We start from the raw sequence: 19,130 nt of genomic DNA, 5'->3' as shown, positions 1-19,130 counted from the left end.
TGACTGCAACTTATTGAATACCTCCTCTGTGCCAGGCTGCATAATCGGTAAGTGGTTTATATTTATTACCCCTTTCAGTTAGAGCCAAAAAAGGAAACTTTATAACATTGTTCAAAATCAAATTAAGGTATTTGAATATTGGTTGCAAACATGAACAAACATGTAAAAAAAACTGGTCTTTCAGTCTCGGATTATCACTCCACTTTCTATGAAATATCAAATAATACCCCTCATTGCATTTCATACACATGAAACTCAGCAAATGTTGATTTGTTAATATTTAAATGAAAGAAATTCCTGATTTCTTCATTAACCTAGTTCTGAGAGTTAAAAACAAAGGATTGCAGAAAATAATTTTATATTATCTTGCTTGCTTTTGTAATAATTCACTGAAAGGGCAATGTCTCCTTTACGAGACAATGGCCATTTCCACTATGTTTGAAGAGTAAATCTAGCCATTCTAGAATATGACTTTATACTGTGTACTCTGGGTTAGTATGATGAAGAAGGCTGAAGACCAAGCAATGTCCAGCAGGAATAGATTAATAGATCTTTTGAGCGCCATTGGAGTCAGTACCTACCACCAATGGACTTGCTTTGATTATAAGAGTAAAGGTTTGTTGAGTCCAGCTGAGCTGGGAAAACATGATCTACAACTCAGCTTCACTCAGGAAAACTGTACAAATTATCATGGGCTCATAGCCATGACTGTTACTAATTTTGGCAAAGATTTCCACTTAAATCAATGGCCACATACGAAAACAAATATATAAGTTAACAGTGCATACTTAATAGATCAAAAGTGACATTTCACATTTAAACAGGAACTATATTAAATTTAACATACTCCTTTGTGGATGCTGATAAAGTAAAACAAACAAACAAAACTGATCTGTGGTAGGAATGATGACTTCTTTGATAACAACCATCATTTTTTAAATGGATGAGAAGAAACTGATTATAAGTGTATTAATATGGTACAGAAATGACTAAGAAAATAATCATTATGGGTAATACTGTTGAATATACTGATTAAAAATGTTTTTTAATAAAATTCATTTAAAAAAATATTTTATTGGTTGAATCAGTTTGGATTCTAGACATAGTTACCCATGCCTAAATGCACTAGCATTTTCCACGTCAAAATATTTTTTTTCCTGAAACTACCTAACTATTAGCAGCTGTCTATGTGAGAATAGAGGGAGGATTGTTTTCGCTTCACTCAAAGATTAATGATACTTTACAGCTTCAAACGGAGTTTTCAATTCTGGCTTTCACAGCAGACACCTCCTTCTTGTCTCCTTTAATTTTATTGCCACTTTTTAAACATAATTATTCATTCTGTGGCATATTAAAAGAGTCTACAAAGCAAAAGCTTTTATTGGAAATAAGATTTTTGCTTGCTGTTAACTCAGCAGAAGTACACTTCTCTCTTTCTCTCATTTACCAGGTAGCGTTCCAATCATTTTTTTGTTTGTTTTTGTTTTTGTTCAAATATTTAATGCTGGCTATGAGACATGGAAAAGAGGTGAGAGAGGTGAGCTGAATTTGTTCTATTTTAATCCTGGTTGAATTCCTTTTTGGTTCCCCCAAAAAGATAGAGCAAAATTTCAATGCTATAAATTAAGTTCTGAAATAGTGAAATTTTTATCCACATCCGTAATTCTCTGATCTGTTATCAGAGCTAAGACTAGTGTATACGAGGGTCATAAACCTATCTGGGAAGCCAGTATGGCCTCTGACAGGGTGCCCTGTTTCTGATCACCTGCTTTCACTCTACTTCAAAAGCCCTGGAGTCACTGGCCACTTTTTAAACTTGTGTGCGATTCCAGCAGGACAGCCTCCAAACTCTAAGAATTAAACTTCTAAAAATATATGTAACACTCAATCAAAATCCCAGCAGATTATTTTACTGGAATATTGACAAATCATTCAGCAGTTTTTATGGAGAGACTGAAGACTCAGACTACCCAACACAGTACTGAAGGAAAAGTTAGAGTCAGAAGACTGACACTAGTTGACATCAAGACTTCCTATAAAGCTACAGTAATCAGGTCAGTGTGGTATTTGTTAAAGAAAAGACAAATAGATAAAGAGACAGTATAGAGAGCCAAGAAACAGACCCGTGTAAATATAGTAACTGATAATTTGACAAAGAAGCAAAGGCAATACAATGGGAAAAAGATATCCTTCAATGAATGGTGCTGGAACAACTGGATATCCACATGAAAAAAAAAAATCTAGACACACACAACACAACCTTCACAAAAATTAACTCAAAATGGATCACGGACCTAGATGTAAAACACAACACATTAAACTAGAAGAAAACATAGAACATACATGACCTTGGATATGGTGATGGTCTTTTAGATACAACACCAGAGGCACAATGTAGAAAGTAAATAATTGATGAGCTAGACTTCATTAAAATTAGAAAATTTTACTCTGCAAAAGACACTGTCAAGAAAATGAGAAGACAAGCCATAGACTGGAAGAAAATATTTGCAAAAGACACATCTGATAAAGGACTGTTATCCAAAATAAACAAAGAACTCTTAAAAGTCAACAGTAAGAAAACAGCTCAATTTAAAAAATGAGCCAAAGACCTCAACAGTCACCTCACCAAAGAAGATACACAGATGACAGATAAGCATATGAGAAGATGCTCCGTATCATGTCATTAGGAAATTGCAAATTAAAATAACAATGAGATACCACTACACACTTACTAGAATGGCCAAAATACAGAACACCGACAACACCAAATGTTGGCCAGGATGTGGGAAAATGAGAACTCTTGTTCACGGTTGGTGAAAATGCAAAAAGTACAGCCACTTTGAAAGAGAGTTTGGCAATTTCTTACAAAACCAAACATACTCTTACCATACAATTCAGGAATCCTGCCCTTTTGTATTTACCCAAAGGAGTTGAAAACTTATGTCCAGGTAAAAACCTGCACATGGATTTTTACAGCAGCTTTATTTATAATTCTAAAAGTTGGAATGAACCGAGATGCCCTTCAGGAGACGAATGGATAAATAAACTGTGATATATCCAGGCAATGGAATATTATTCAGTGCTAGAAAGAAATGAGCTATTAAGCCACAAAGACATGGAAGAAACTTAAATGCATATTCCAAAGTGAAAGAAGCCAATGTAAAAAGGCTGTATACTGTATGATTTGAACTATATGACATTCTGGAAGAGTTAAAACTGTGGGGACAGTTAAAAAAAAAAAATCAGTACCTTCCAGGGGTTGTAGGGAGGGAGGGATGGAAGGAGAAATGAAAAGGCAGAGAACGGAGGAGTTTTAGGGCAGCAAAAATATTCTGCATTATACCATACTGTTGGATACGTGTCATTATGCATTCGTCCAAACCCATGGAATGTACACCATTGAGAGTGAACCCTAATGTAAACCATGGGCTTTGGGTGATTATTATGTGTCAGTGTTGGTTCATCAATTGTAACAAATGTACCATTCTGGTGGGGTGGTGTTGGTAAAGGGGGAGACTATGCATCTATGGGGACAGGGAGTGTAATCTCTGTACCTTCCTCTCAATTTTGCTGTGAACCTAAAATTGCTCTAAAAAGTAGAGTCTATTTTAAAAAGTTAATCAATAAATTATGCCTTTGGAAGTTAAAAAAAGGTAACACAACTATAAAAAGAAATGAAATTCTGATACATGCAAAAATATAGATGAATCTTGAAGACGTTATACTAAGTAAAATAAATTAGACACAAAGGAAAAAATATATAAGGTACCTAGAATAGTCAAATTCACAGAGACAGAAGTAGAATACAGGTTACCAGAGGCTGGATGGCGGGAAGAGTGGGGAGTTACTGTTAATGGGTACACAGTTTCAGTTTGAGAAGATGAAAAATTCTAGAGACGGAGAGTGGTAATGGTTGATGACAATTGTGAATGTACTTAATGCTAGTGAACTGTACTCTCAAAAATGGCTAAAATGGTAAATTTATGTAATGTATATTTTTTAAAAAGTTGATATAGCTCAACATACCATTTTAGCTGTAATTTGAAAAGCATTATGAAATGTTTCAATAAAATAAATAAGAAATTATAAAAAAGTTGTATGTAATGCAGATGGCAAATGCACAAATGGAACTTTAGAGAAATGAGAACAAGAGTCTTGTAATTTTCTTGTCAACCCACAGCAGGGCTCGTTTACAGAGAACTCAGAAAAAGTAGTTTTTAATGATGGCATTGCTCACAAAATTATTGTTGTTTTAAGGGTTTCAGTTCAGGTGGGCTCAACCCCCAGTTTACCTGGTTTGTACATCTGCACTGTAAATACAGAAATACCAGACAATCTTCACTGATCATGTCACACCTCCAGAGTCTTTACTCCATAGCAGGTCAGCCAGACCATGACATTTGAGATGGCAAAATCTATTACACCCCAATTCAGGGAAGGCTGCCTGGGGGCAGTCAGACACTAAACAGAGTCACAAAGTCCAGTATAAATTAACTATTTATTCTGTTAGGAAATCTTGCCTTTTTCACTGAGGGGATTTTTTTTTCCATTGAAAAATCAGATTCCACTTCGAAATGATTATTAATAACAATAGCTCCTATCATCTTTAAGCTGTCAGACATTTTACAAATATGATTTCTAAGCATAATAATAGTTAATGAGGCTGAACATCATTTACTTCCACATACAGACATGGAATCGGGCTCAGAGAGCCCAATTCTTGCCAAGGCTGCCAAATAAGTGAGTGGTAGAGACTGGGTTTATATTCCTGCTTCTGTATTCCCAACTGTGTGATTTTCCCACCATGCTCTGCTTTCTACTGGGGCCCCAAGTTCATTGCTTATGCTGCTGGTTGCAGGGCCCATAACCTCTTGACTTCTTACTCTCTGAGACCTCTATTCCAAGGTTAAATTCCATGTGTATCATTTTAAACAAATCAGACTCCTCTTCTATAGTCTAATGGCACGTCTTATTTATCAGTCATATTTCTTGTCCTGGGATTATGCTTTTGTTTCCAATCATTCTGACTCTGCCAGACAGTTCTAACTAACAATAAAAGTAGCTTCTCCAAGAGGAGCAGAGAGAAGGTGTGATTAAAAGCACTATTAAAGAGAGTAAAAAGTCCAAACCCTGGCAGTATTTCATACCACTTGGCAGAGCAAATATCAGATGAATCACCAATGATCTCGTTGGAACTTAAGCACGCATAAACTTGTAGACAAAGTACGTTCAAAAGTTTACATGTGAATAGACATCTTTGACTGAAAAATAATTTGTATAAATTTGTATGATGTTAAGCCTACTTTTTCAAACGGTCAAAATTTTAAACTAGTCATCATTTGGCCTGGGAAAACATGGATTTAAAAATCTAAGTCGACTTTTTCCTTCCTAAAAAGTGAACAAAGTTCACTTGCTCTTTCCTGAGGATGGGGGTGGGGGTGTGGTGGGGGAGGGGATGAAGAATTTGAGGAGATATTGAGGGTGGAGATTGTGGCTAAACTGACTTAGTGAGATTCTTGCTAAAACAAGACTTTTGAGGAATGCCTGAGGATGGGGCTTAGTCAAGCTGGAAGAAGCCTGTCTATAGTTTGGTCACGGAGAGAGTTTCTGACATTTCCAATATATCTAAAAGGGAAGCTGGTTGTTTGTTCAGTTTTGTAAGTGTGTTGGCTGCATAGTTCTAAATAAAATGCTATGATGCCCTTTGTGTTAAGTAGTGTGTTTATTCTTTTTAATTAATCAGCTTTTAAAATTAGTCAACTTTTTCTCCAATTGTAGCAACGTTTCCAGATATTAAATTCTGTACCAATAAAAGATATAAGTGTTGGTTTCACAATGTTTACCTCTACTTCAATTTTGTCATTCTTCCATCAGGAATATGATTTTCCCCTCTCTTGTGGGTGTGCACACACAGAGACATGCAGACACATACATACACTCATACCTTCCATCTTCTGCCAATTCCTTGGAAAGCTAATTTACTTTGATTTTTTTAAAACACAGGTCACAGAATACTTACATAGAATCAACTCAGTAGAGCAGTACGTGATAAAAACTCTTACTTCCTGTTTATGCTTGTCTCTTTTTGGCCAGACTTATGAATATCATTACACTTCAAGTATAATGATAAGTTGTTGCTTAATACTTTTGAAATGGCAAGGTAAGATTTCCCATGTAAAATAGGCCCCTTTTAAATATTTAAACATCTTTGACCTTTGACTGTATATTGCCTTGTTGATTCTTTAGCCAACAGTTATTTTATCAGTCAGAATCAGCTAGATTTTTACCTGAGTAACAAATAACCCCAAATCTTAATGGCTTATGGAACAAAAGCTTATCTGTCACTCATCCTATATTTCCCCTGCAGGTTGGCTGAAGGAGCTGTTCCACATCATCAAACCTGGATTGGTTGATCAAGAGTAGAAGTATTACCGTCAGAAAAAAGTGAGTTTAAGTCTTAGTGGCCTAGACTCTTTTAGGCCAACTCTCTGTATCTGTAGGATTGGCATGAAGATTAAAGGAGATACTACATGTAATTATCTTAATAAAGTGTCATGTAGAGAGGAAGCACTAAAAATGGTGATGATTGTTGTCAATATTAATATTTTTATTATCCATGGATGACTACAGAGCTTCCAGTACATGAAAGAACTTTCAGCACATGAAGTTCATAGCAACCTACATTTATCACCAGCCTATAAGAATCAGGCTTAGAGTGTACACCATGTCAGCTTTAAAATTGTACATAATTTGTCCTGATTTTCTAATAGGAAAGGAGGATTTGTGGGAAGTAGAAACTAGTGATCTTGCTGTTTCTCCTGGATATTGTCAAGAAGGGAAAACACAAAAGATGGCTTCCCAGCCCTTGAAAAGAATGAGGTATTTCTAAGAACTAGCAATATCAGGAACAAGTCACACAGTCAAGTTCATGTTCAGGATTCATGACGAGAACATCTGGATTAGGAGATCGGGAGAGTATAAAAGTTACGTGAATTTCCTGATGTACTTACTCTCCTGCGATAAACCAGGGCTCCAGCTGGAGAGAGTGTATGGGATGAGAATAAAGCAACCTAGATCAGCCACTGGTTCAAAATGTGAGCCTTCCCGTGTTGATTATCAGAAGAGCAGTCTCACAAGGGAGCAGGTCCCTCATGGAATTCCATAGGGGCTTTGCATTGGTCAACATAAACATTTATATATTCCAACTAAGGAAAGAAAATTATTAACTTTGCATGTAGTGAAAACTTAGGAAAGATTATTAACAAGATTAATGAAGAAATCAAATTTCAAAATGATTTCTTCAAACTGATACAGTAGGTTGAATGCAACAGAATAAGAGGTACTCAGCTCCCTGACCATAGATTCAGATCACTGCATTTGGCAGGATGGGCTTTCTGATTTGGTGATGGCTCCTGTGAATAGACTTGGGCTAACACTGCAGAGAGACCATGAGAGCAAAGTGGTTACTGAGCCTTTGATGTGGGCTCAGCCTCCACTTGCTTGTTGCATGACCTCGGGTAAGTTGGTTAGCTATTTTGAACTTCAACTTCCTGTCTTTAAATAGGAATAATCTTTTGAAAAAAACTGAATGGAGGAGGCATGATAGTTTTTTGAGATTAACTGTTTGTTTTCCTTTTTCCCCTCTATTTATTTCCCCTTCTCCTGAGCCCTAGTCAAACTTCTAGCTGGCATATGCTTGTAGCTTCTGGAAATGATGGGGCAGAGGAGAAAACAGAAAGCATTCAGGGTGTTGGCATTTGTTTTTCATAACCTTAAGAGCTAAGAGAACTGAGGATTGCTGAGGTACAGATAAAATGCTAAGACAGCAGAGAAAGAGGAGCTATATCTCCCCCTCACTCAGGCTGGAAGGGGAGGAAGAGAAATGGGGTGGCACTGAGAGCAGGGAGTTCAGTGGTTTCCTGCGCCCTGCCTCCCAAGTAGAGACCCAGAGAGTAGTCAAGGCCCGAGAGAGAGAAGGACTCCCTGGAGGGACTAGGCTGGTGGACAGTGATGGCCCATCAGGGAGCCAAGAAGGAACCATGAACCTGGAAGAGCTCACTGACAAGATTGACAACCTGTGTGAACTGATAACCAGACAGCTTAAAACCTGCTGACCCAGATAAATAAATTAAGGACCACTTTTCTCCTACCCTCCCTGCTGAAGAAAGCAACAAGCATGGTGAAGGGGGAGGAATCAGGTTGATTAAGACAGAATTAGAAAGAATATGAAAACGAATATATGTATGTATATGCATGACTAGGACATTGTTCTGTACACCAGAGATTGACACATTGCAACTGACTGTACTTCAATTAAAAAAATAAATAAAGTCAATTGCTAAGGAAAAAAAGACAAAATGTGAAGTTAAAACAGAAATTGGGTTGAATTATTTTTAAATTAAGATATCTTGAATAACTTGATTTGTTAGGATAAAATTCATACCCTCCTTGGCATATAGTAGTGGATCAATGTAATAAAAGCTACTCCTATCTCAAATAATATTTTATTTATAATTATTAAAATACTATAAATATTTTATGTGGTTGTTCAAAAGGTCACTATTAATTATATTTACATAAGATTAATGTCTAGTTGAGGAAGGGTAAGGATCCCACTGTTATCAGGGGTGAGGTTGTGGAATCCACTTGGAGTATATCACCAAGAGGGTAATAATGGCTGATAGTGACTCATGTGTCAGTACAGAAGGGTGACTCACATGGGTCAGGCACTGAATGGTTAAAGTAACGAGGGCTGTGAAAACTGAATAAGGGAAGGCTGAGAAGAGAGATGATAGCTGTCTTCAGATATTTGAAAGGCTTTTTGTGGAAGAGAGCATGTCCTTGTTCTGAATGGAAGTTGATGGCATGACTATTTGATTCAATCAACAGAAAGAGGAAGTTTCTCATAGCTGAGTGTTCATCAATGCTAAGGATTCAAGCAGATGGTTCAATATTCATTTTGTCTGGAATGCTGTCAAGGATTCCTGTATGCAGAGGAATGTGGCCTGGTGTTTTCCATTTTTGGATGATATACGGGGCAGGCAGAGGCAACCAATTTTACCAAATTCCAGGAAATATGCTGGGTACTCAGTACGATTAGCTCACTGAGTCTGCCTGACGGCCTTATGAGTTAAATATTGTAAGTATTAGTACAAATCAGGCTCATATAGTTTACATAGGAAACTGCCAGAGTTCATAGTGCTGATAAAGTTTTAAACCCAGGTTGTTGCATTAGAAGACCATGGACTCACCTCTATACAAGACATTTCCCTTTCAAAGAAAAAGAACAAATTCTTAGTTTAAGGACAAAATACAGAGATTTTTACGAATGTAGTGACCAATGACAGATACTGGTAGCCTCTTGAAATACTTTAGCTATGATTCATGTAATTGTATAGAAATATTGGTACTTAAATTTATGAACATTAACGTATAATAGCACATTAAGTACACTACTCCCATCTTTTAGATGTATGTATATTTGTTTCTTTTACTGTGATGGCTAATTTTACATGTCCACTTGGCTGGGACAAAGTGTTTAAATATTTGGTCAAACTTTATCCTAGATGTCTCTGCAAACGTGTTTTGGGGATGAGATCAACATTTAGGGGGGTGGGAGTATAGCTTAGTGGTAATCCTGGGTTCAATCCCCAGTACCTCCATTAAAACCTAACAACAACAAACAAAACAAACAAACAAAATTTAAATCAGTGGACTCTCGGTAAAGCATATTACTCTCCATAATGTAGGTGGGCCTCATCCAAACAGTTGAAGTCCTTAATAAAACAAAGACAGACCTCCTCCAAGAAAGAATTCTGCCAGTAGATTGCCTTTGGACTTGACTGCAACTCTTTTCTGAGTCTCCAGCCTGCTGGCCTACCCTGCAGATTTTAGACTTGCACATTATAGTCATATAAGCCAATTTCTTAAATTTCTTTATATACATATGCACATCTTGTTGTTTCCATTTCTTTGGAGAACCTCAACAAATCCAGTTATTTATATTTTTTTGCCCTTATGTTTCCTGGTTTCTCTGAGCTTTACAATTCTATGAGTGGAACAACTACATGTATGAGTTTGGCAGTAGATCCTTCCCCAGTCAAGCTTTCAGATAAGACCATAGCTTTAGCCAACACTTTCAGTGCAGTCTTGTAACTCATCAGCTATGTTCAGATCCCCGAACCCGAGACCAACGAAATAATAACTGTTTTTGCTTTAATGATATTTTGTAAGTAGAACTTAAGTTCCCTTGAGACAGTCTCATGTAATAGAGACAGATTTGAATTGTAAGACTTGGGTCCAAGCCTCTGGTCACTTGAATCTGTAGACCTGGGCCCAAGCCACTGGTCACTTCTAGCTAGTTTGTGCAGATCTCACATCTCTGGGTCTCATTTCCCTATGTGTCAAATGAAAGGACTGGCCACTGGAACTTCAGTTTCCTGTAAGTGCTACAATTCAATGTCTCCATTAATCACACTTTACTCATCAAAATAAATACTGATAAGTCACATAAAGAACACACCCTGGATTTTCAGGACTCTGGATCTGGTGGCAGTGTTCCAACTTCCTTTGTGCCTGTAGCTATCTATGCTCAAGTCTTGCTCTACCTCTTTTCTTTCCACCCCAACAGTTCTCTATCACTTGCCAATCAATGTTATATGCATTTTTTGGCACTTCCGTGTGTGGCCTGTGCATGGATGCGTGTGTGTGCATGCTCACAGCTCAAGCTGGGCGGCTCTGGCTCTGGATGTGTACACAGCACCGGCATTTGAAGGTGTGCCTCCAGCATTTTCATGGATTAACTCTGGCGGTACCCAAGGAGAAGGGAACTTTTTGAGTATGAGTCCATTTTTCCTCTTCTCATCTCCAAGGAGATGTGACCAGATCCCTTTGCTAGGCAGCTACTTTATAGGATTACTGGAGTCTAGGCTGGTGGACTTTCCCCATTGAGTATCTGGATTTGCATCTGCAAACCAATCCCGCAGCATTTCACGTCATGTGTGTTCATGAAAATGTTATGTGGACATCTTCCCAGCTCCCTGTTAGATCTTTTAGGCTGTTTCCACTTCTTACCACAGCACGAACGCTTCTTTCCGGAAGGGATCTGAAAAATCCAAATCAAGGGCAATGGCTAACCTTTAGAGTGTTACCACTATCTGGGGTATTTAGATGCATTTCAACAGAAGACAAAACACCAAGCCAAAAGTATGGAACTACAGGCATCAACAGATGAGTGGGAGAAGGCAGTGGGTGTATTTCTGTGGTGGGCTCTGTGCTGGGCGTAGGAATACTGCGACCGCTGCCTGGTCAGCTTCCTCTTAAGGCTGGTCTCCAGCCCTGTTTGCAGAAGGGCGTGTTGAGGGACTCTCACTCCTTCGATCCCACAGGAGATGTGGTGATGGTATCGGGCGGCTCAGTGTGCTCTGAAGACAGACGGACTCTCCCTTCGCTCTGATTATTAGAAAGGAAGGGAAAGAACGAAAGAAAGGAGAGGGAGAGAGGGAGATATGAAAGAAAAGGAAAGAGAAGACAAGAAAAGAAAGGGACAGAAAAGTAAAAAAAAAAGCAAGGTAGTGGCCCGGGAACTTGGCGGAGGGGTCTGGGGCGCTTACTCAGGTGGGCTGGCAGCTATGGGAAGAGGTGTCCGCATGACCGCCCGGTTTCCGAGCCACTCATTTCTCGCGAGGAGGGTCTCGAGGGTCCAGGGCACTGGGCTCCCGGGTGATCTCCGGGTCTGCCCCGCCCCTCCCCCGCCTGGCCGGCGAGCGGGGCCGGGCGCCAATCTCCCACCGACTCCGGGCCCCGCAACTTGCCCCGAGCTGCCGGTCCGGGGCGCGCCTCTCCGCCCCGCACCGCACCGGGACTTCTCCCTCCTGCCCCGGGGCCGGCAGTCCTGGGTGGGGCGGCTGTGCCTGCGGGACGGCCCCCGCCGCCGAGCGCCGAGCCAGGGGCCGTCCCTGGGTTGCGCGGGGCCCGGCCAGACGCCGGGGCAGCGGCACCTGAGCCCCCAGCTCCGGCCGAGCTTCGGCGCCGGAAGCGCGGGCGGAGTGGACCGGCCCCGGGAGCAGCCCGAGCCCGCGTAGGGGTGGAGGGAGCCGAGAGCCACAAAGAAGGGACCACGTGCCGCCGCGCGCCGGCGGGGGCGAGGACCTGCGGAATCGGAGCCCTCCGTCCCCCCACCAGCCACCCAGCCCCCTGGGAGTACCCGGTGACCCCAGGCACGCAGCGCCAGCTCAGAGGCAGAGCCAACCGCTTCAACTATCTCGCCCTAACTTTTCTCCAACTTCTCTGAAAGGAGGAACCTGCCGCCCCGCCCGCCCCCTGGCCTCCGGGACCCGCACTTGAACTCCGCAGCGCCGGCCTTCCACCTTGCGCCGCCCCGAGCCCGGGCGGGGAGCCGCCGCCGGGAAACCCCATGAACACTCCACAAAGAGCGTGAAGGAAGGTCTGGCCGCCGCGCTCGGCCCGGGCGCCAGGGGGGCTCCGTTGGGGAACTCGGAGCAGCAGAGCCGGGGAAGGTGCTGGAGAATGATCGTGCGGCCCCTGGGGACGTCAGCGCCGTAATGCCGACATGTAAGTCTCCCCCTTCAGCTCAGAATTCCTTCACACCTTTACCTGCGCCCCCTCCCCCGCCCCACCCCCCTCCACGAACTGATTTTGTAAGGACTTCAGCTGCGTTGACAGAATAAACCGGTTTGTCTTCACTTCGCCCCCCTCGAGGCACCGAGGAGTGAACTGGTGGTGCCAGGCGGAACTGTGACATGTGTGTGCGGCTGACTTTTTTTTCCAGCCAGAGGTACATCTCACATTTGGGCGGCGTAAAGCATAATAAAAAAGGGCAGGGCTTCAAGAATGGGGAAAAACGTATTTTCGATTCAGATTAAACAAGGAGTCACAGGCGCGGCTGCTCCATCCAGGGGCCTGGCCCTGCCAAGAAGGCGCTCTCCTGGATCAGCACCTGGGGGCTTGGAAGGTACTAGTATGCCGAGAAAATGTTGACTTTACACATTGTCACCCTTGACTGTAGAAGTTATTCTTGGATCTTTGGGTTATTTGATTTTTTTTTTTTAAGCGCGCAGAAAAGGTTCTCGGTGTACTTTGTTGATTAAAAAGTAACTAAGGAAGATGTCACTTTACGTGATAGGGACTTGTATAGACGTAGAAGCAGCGGGTATAGGGCAGTGAAACGGTGAGAGAAACCTAGTAAGTTTTGCTTCTATGGAACTGCCATCTAAGTGACGAGGTGCCTCAGGGCGACCCCGCAGAAGGGCCGCAGAGCACCGTCTAGCCTTCCAGAATGGAAAAAGGAAGATTGTTCTCAAAGGGGCCAAGCTTATTTTTGTGGCCAACTCATAAGTTACTTTTTCTTGTAATATGTAATTTCCCTCTGAGGTTTTGTTTAATCTTGGGCAGACACCCTGCCAGACATTTTACTCCATTCCACTAACAAATGTACAAGAGTTTCTAGAAATTAAAATTCACCTTCCCTCCCCCAACTTCTGGATCCTTATTGATTTCCACTGAAATTTCGTCTTTCAGTTTAATACCTGGGAGAAGATACGCCCCCCCAAGTCCGGTCTTGCCTTTCCTTGCACCCTCTGCTTCCCTCCCTCCAGCACACGTTTTGGAAATAGGTAAAAGGGTAGTGCCCAGAAGCCTCGCACTTTGCAGCTCTGTTACTGGTAGTGAGCAGTATAATTAGAGAGGAACCACTTATTTTTATTAAACTGCATGTGAAGTAATTCCACACCTGTGAGTTTTAAAGTTTCATTGACGCCAGTGGAATCAGCAAGGTATAGCCAGAAAGAATTTATTTTGGGATATAGCCAACAGTCTCATATAAGACGTGTTCTCATATACAGGCAACACGTATTGAATGAATGTGGGTTTGTTTTAAACTTCACTTTTTCCTGAAAATAGAGTAGGGTTTTTAGCAGCAGGTATTTGTCTAGCTTCTTTTCAGCTTTCCTAGGTAATTAGATCTTATGGGGTGAAAAAAACAAAAACTATGTAATGCATAAAAGAAATATGAATACCAGGTTTTAAAATAAAAGATGTGAAAATGATCAACAAGTAATGTAAAAATTTCCTGATAATGAAATTAAGTTATATAGACCATTTGAATTTTATATGATTAAAAAATTTTTATGTCATTATAGAGTAAAAGCATGAATATTCAATCACATAAAATATAGTTTGGTACCCTGATAGAAGTTTCTATATAGAGCTATTTTGACCAAAAGTTTTTCCATTTTTTACCAGATTATAACTTTCTTTTTTCTATTTTGCTTTTTATAATTCACATGGAATAGTTTAAGATGATCTGATTCTTTTCTGATATTAATACATTAGAATATATGGAAATAATACCAACTTTTCCAAGGTAAATATTCCTACTATCTTGTTGTAAAATGTTAAAATAGGAAATATAACCATATTGTCTTTTAAATTTAAATTTTAATAGATTCAATACATAAACTATTTAAATATATTTTTTGCTTATTCTTTGTAGATAAAGAATATATATTGTTACACTCAAGTTCTGGAGTTACATTTATAAACATATTTTGGAGTTGTAGTGACTGCATATTTTTCATACCCTAGGAAATTTAATAGATTTAGTAAGACTTGCATTAATCGGTCTCAGGCTGCATGAAGCTACTGTTCCATTTATGGCTTATATAAATTACATGACATTGTGCTTTTCCAGTGTGAATGGTGAATGAGGCTATTGTCTCTTGGCTTATGGGAAATATTAGAAGCTTGTAGTTTTACTGTCCAACTGGATATGTCACTCTGATTTCTGGAAATAATGATCTGAAAGAGAATCAGTTTATATATTAAAAATAAACTGACACTGCTTCCTTAAATCTGACCATTTTTCTAACTGCCCATATCTTACAGAGTTTACATTTCTGATGGGATGATCAAAAGTTTCTTGAGACTATTTAGACTTTAGACTAAATAGAAAAAGACTTTGCTCAATGTATGTGGCAGGCTTGGGCAAAAACTGCATCTTTCCATTTCATTTCTGATTGGATGACATTATTACATTATCTACATTGAACAGCATTAAGAAGCACACTGAGTGACCGGGGCAGTAACATTTAAAGGACGTTTCAGTCGTAACTAAAAATGCCAGTAAAACTATAGTGTGCTACCTGAGTGTCATCTTACTTTCCTTTATGAGTATTACTCAGGATAGAATTATTTGGAATACCTTAAGGAAAATTTCAAAATTATGGTATTGAAAATATTCATAGCAAATATGACCAAGGCTTAAGAAATTTGTATAGAATTGGTTTAAAAAAATCACAAGTCACTTCAAAAATATTTATAATGGAAAATTATACAAATGACTTGAACATGCCAATCCAAATAAAGGAAATCCAAATGAGACACTATTTCTTTTATCAGACTGGCAATGATTAAAGCAATAATACTCAGTAGTGATGAGTGTCATAAGATAAACACTGATACCCTTCAGTGTAAATATGTATGTGTGTATTTAACTTTATTTAAAATAATTTTAAACCTACAAAAAGTTGCAAGAATAATACAAAGAACAGCTGTATACTCTTTACACAGAATCACTTATTGTAAATATTTACCTCATTTGTTTTATCATTTTCCTTCTCTCTACTCCCTTCCATCATCTCTACACACACACACACACACACACACACACACTTCTTTTTCTGAACCATCTGAAGGTAAGATACATACATCAGGGCTTTTTTAATTGAAATAATACAGCAACATCCCACCTACCCTTTACCCAGTTTCTCCCACTGGTGACATTTTGCGAAACTGTAGTACAAGATCACAGCCAGACAGTGATACAATACACTTCTCTTTTTCAGATTTTCCCAGTGTTACATGTACTTATCTGTGTATATGTGTGTGTGTGTATTTCTCAAGGTTGCTTTTTAATTTCATTTATGGTACAAGCCAGTTAAGCACATAATAGCTCAAGTAAGGGTCAAGATTTGTGCAGATTTGAAGATTAAAACTTTCCGCCCTGCCTTTTTGAAGTGGAGGTGAACCCAATTTAATAAAAGAACTTAAACTGAGTAGTAGAAGAGCGCTTTCTCTTTTTAGTCATTCCTTAGGTTCAGGAATATGATCTTTATCTAGAAGACGAAACACAGTTATAAGCAGGCTTGAATGAACCAAATTACCCTTCTTTTTACTCTAAAAGAATTAAGGTGTTCTCCATGCCACTTCTCATGCCCCTTTATGAAAAAATTTGCCATAGAAATACAGTTGGCATATGGAGAATGAAGTTAACTCTAATTATTGCTGGTATTAATAGAATTAGTACCATGTTAATGTCTCTACCAATTTCAAAATTTCTTCACTAATTTAATTCTGACTTTTAATAGAGTTAGTAGGAGTAAAGAGATGGAAGATGGTAGGTTTTTTAGATGATTTCAGTGATGCATTTGGATTAAATCACGTCTACAAGGGGTCATATCCACATTTAAAACAATTCCTATAAAAGGGTTAAGTTCTAAAGGTTTCTGACACAGAATTCAAGTATATGGTATCATCTAGCCTGTATACATTGAAAAGGAGAGTGGGTTTGCAATAGAGGTAGCTTGGATGAATGAGTTGGAAGCCAGGTGACACAGGGGTCTTTTGGCTCTGCCACCACTGATTATGTGATCTTGGGCCAGGGGTTTAGCGTCATAGTTTTTTTCATCTGTGAAATGACAGGTTTTTTTGGCATAACTTTTAAATTCTTTTCAGGTTATAGATGTCTACGACTCTCGTTTACTTAAAAATATCCTTGTTCTCTTCAAAAGAACTTTGAGGCCACAACCCAAGTGACACAAAATTGTACTGTTTTTCATAGTTCCTATTGAGAACCTTAGTAACCCTGTTCAGGATTTTCCATTCTTGTGAGAAAGTTGTTTAAAATCCCAGGGATGTGTCTTTGCTAAGTGATCCCCTGAGAAGGACACACAGTACTTTCCTTCCTCTGTTCTATTCTTAATTTATTTGTTTCTGCTCTTCAGTAAACAGTGAAGTGGATGAAAGTTGGTGTGTCATATGGTTTATGTTGGTTACAAGTGCTTGCCCTGTCCTGGGTTCCTTTTCTGTACAGTATGATGGAGTCCTGAGCACTGGAATGTGTTAAGCCCTTGGTTGTCATTTGCAGCTTTTGTCAAACAGCTTCAGGGGTGAATATGGAATCCCTCAATATCAGAACCTTTTATAGCAAAAGAAAGCTGCATGAGCACGTGAAATAAACAGTATCGAGTGTTGCCGAACTAAAGAACGTAATTCCCTGAGTATTGTTTGGAGAGTGGGTGGACTTAAGAGGGGGTTACTAGTCACATATTGGTAAAGGAGGATTGTCGTGTGCCACAGAGATTAAGAAGCTAAGCGTTCTCCTGGGCGGGTACTTCCTTCAGTTAAAATCTGTAAGGCTGGTGGCCAAGTTTCGTTGTTCTGCCCCTTTATTTCTCTGGGCCTCAGTTCCCTCCGCTGTGAAATGAGGAGCTTAGGCTTCATCTTTGGTCCTTCCAGCTCTACACTTCTTTGAATATATAATTGTGCCATTGTTTCAGAAGCACACTCATCCTACCCTCGCATGAATGGAAAACACCTCATCCATCCAGCATCAATGGGAAAAGGACCCATTCTTCCAAATGAGTGAACTTTCCATGTGACAAAAGTTTACGGGCTACCCTTTTAAAAGCCCTCACTGAGTTCCATGCAGTGTTAACATCTAGTTCTTTTGGGTGGATGATATTCTGTGTGCAGTAGAGAAAACAGTCTCAGAGTTTAAGTACTTCCCCCTCAAACCACACAGTAAATAGAGGCACCAGGATGTAACTGCGTTGTTCCAGAGTTCACGTCCATTATCATAGCTCACAATAACGTCTTCCTTCTCATAAGCAGTAACACTGCTTTTAATTTCAGATATTTTGGATAGATGTATTTGATAACATACCTTCCATACAAAAAATACGCTTCAGATCTTAACCTTTTTCTTGTGTAGAATTTCCATGAGGAGCTGCTTGATGTTGGAACTTCTAGTCTGGTGAATATAAAACATGGCATGAGTATCAGAGACTTGTCGACATTTCTGTATTCACGGCCATATCATTTCTGGTCTGAGGTGATCCCAGAAGGAGCCACAGAGTCAATAGATTGGTGCTGGTTTATAACATTGATCCTATTGTCCATTCCTGTTTAAGTCCTTTCTTTTGATTTCACTGTTGACAGAGTAACCACACTTGTATTAGAATGCTCAGGAGGATAGTAACAATAATAATAGCTAATATTTACTGGGCACATTTCTTAGAAGACATAATTGGGTTTAATCATCCAGCAACTCTGTGGACTAGATTCTGTTGCTGTTCCTATTTTACAGGTGAAAACTAGGAGGCACAAGGTGGTCGAGTAAACTTCCCAGGGTTGCACAGTTTATAAGCGGCGGACCCAGGGCTGTCTGACTCTAGGGCGTGGTCTCTTTGCTGCTTAAGTGGTCTCTGACAGTCAAGACAGAGTGAGAATGCGGGCTTGAGGCCAGTGCGGGAATCTGTTTGATGTCTGTTTTTGCTTATTCAAGTATTTCTCTGACCATTTTCTGGTTTCTGTTTAGTATTTCACATTTCACTCCAGATGAGCAACCTTCAGGTAGAGAAGGTACTGCTGTGACCCTCAAGCGTCTTATTAGTTGCTCCTCTTTTTAGAAATATAATGACTCCCAATTACCACTTACAACCAAAGTAACTCCCTTTGGGGATTTTAAGATCTGGAAATTCCTTACTGCTACTTAACTGTCTCCCTGTCTCATGACTCTTTGCTCACCAGTCTGTTTATGGTCCCTTTGGGTGACTGACTTTTACACCGGCTGCTGCCTTCCCTGGCTTGCCTCTTTTGATAGGGCTGAGTCAATGAGAGGTATCAGACCACTGTCTTAAGCCAAGATAATACGGATGTTCCTGTCCAAATCACTAAGTATAATTTTCAGTTGAAAGATGAGACCATTGTACAGAGAAGTGTTTAAGAGTTTTCAGAGCACCACCCCTCCATCTAATGTCGTTTATTAGTTTCTATATTACTTGGTGTTTACGAGCCATTTAAAAACTTTGACAGCTATTGTTATATACAAA

The 19,130-nt window shown here is 39.8% G+C and overlaps 1 protein-coding gene across 4 annotated transcripts in view; it reads left to right on the top strand.

The window, feature by feature from the left end:
* The first annotated feature begins 11,982 nt into the window (after window positions 1–11,982).
* The window catches only part of ADGRG6 (adhesion G protein-coupled receptor G6), a 128,091-nt gene continuing 120,943 nt past the window's right edge, over window positions 11,983–19,130 (top strand). For all 4 annotated transcript variants that reach the window (XM_064486650.1, XM_010983701.3, XM_064486652.1 and 1 more), the window contains exon 1: window positions 11,983–12,573. In XM_064486650.1, the coding sequence (XP_064342720.1) occupies window positions 12,572–12,573 (2 nt within the window). In that variant the 5' untranslated portion in view covers window positions 11,983–12,571. The remainder of the gene's footprint in view (window positions 12,574–19,130) is intronic.

Source organism: Camelus dromedarius, chromosome 6 (genome assembly GCF_036321535.1).
Source record: "Camelus dromedarius isolate mCamDro1 chromosome 6, mCamDro1.pat, whole genome shotgun sequence".
Lineage (NCBI taxonomy): Eukaryota > Metazoa > Chordata > Mammalia > Artiodactyla > Camelidae > Camelus > Camelus dromedarius.
The sequence above is the reverse complement of the archived record's forward strand: the minus strand, read 5'-3'. Positions and strand labels throughout refer to the sequence as shown.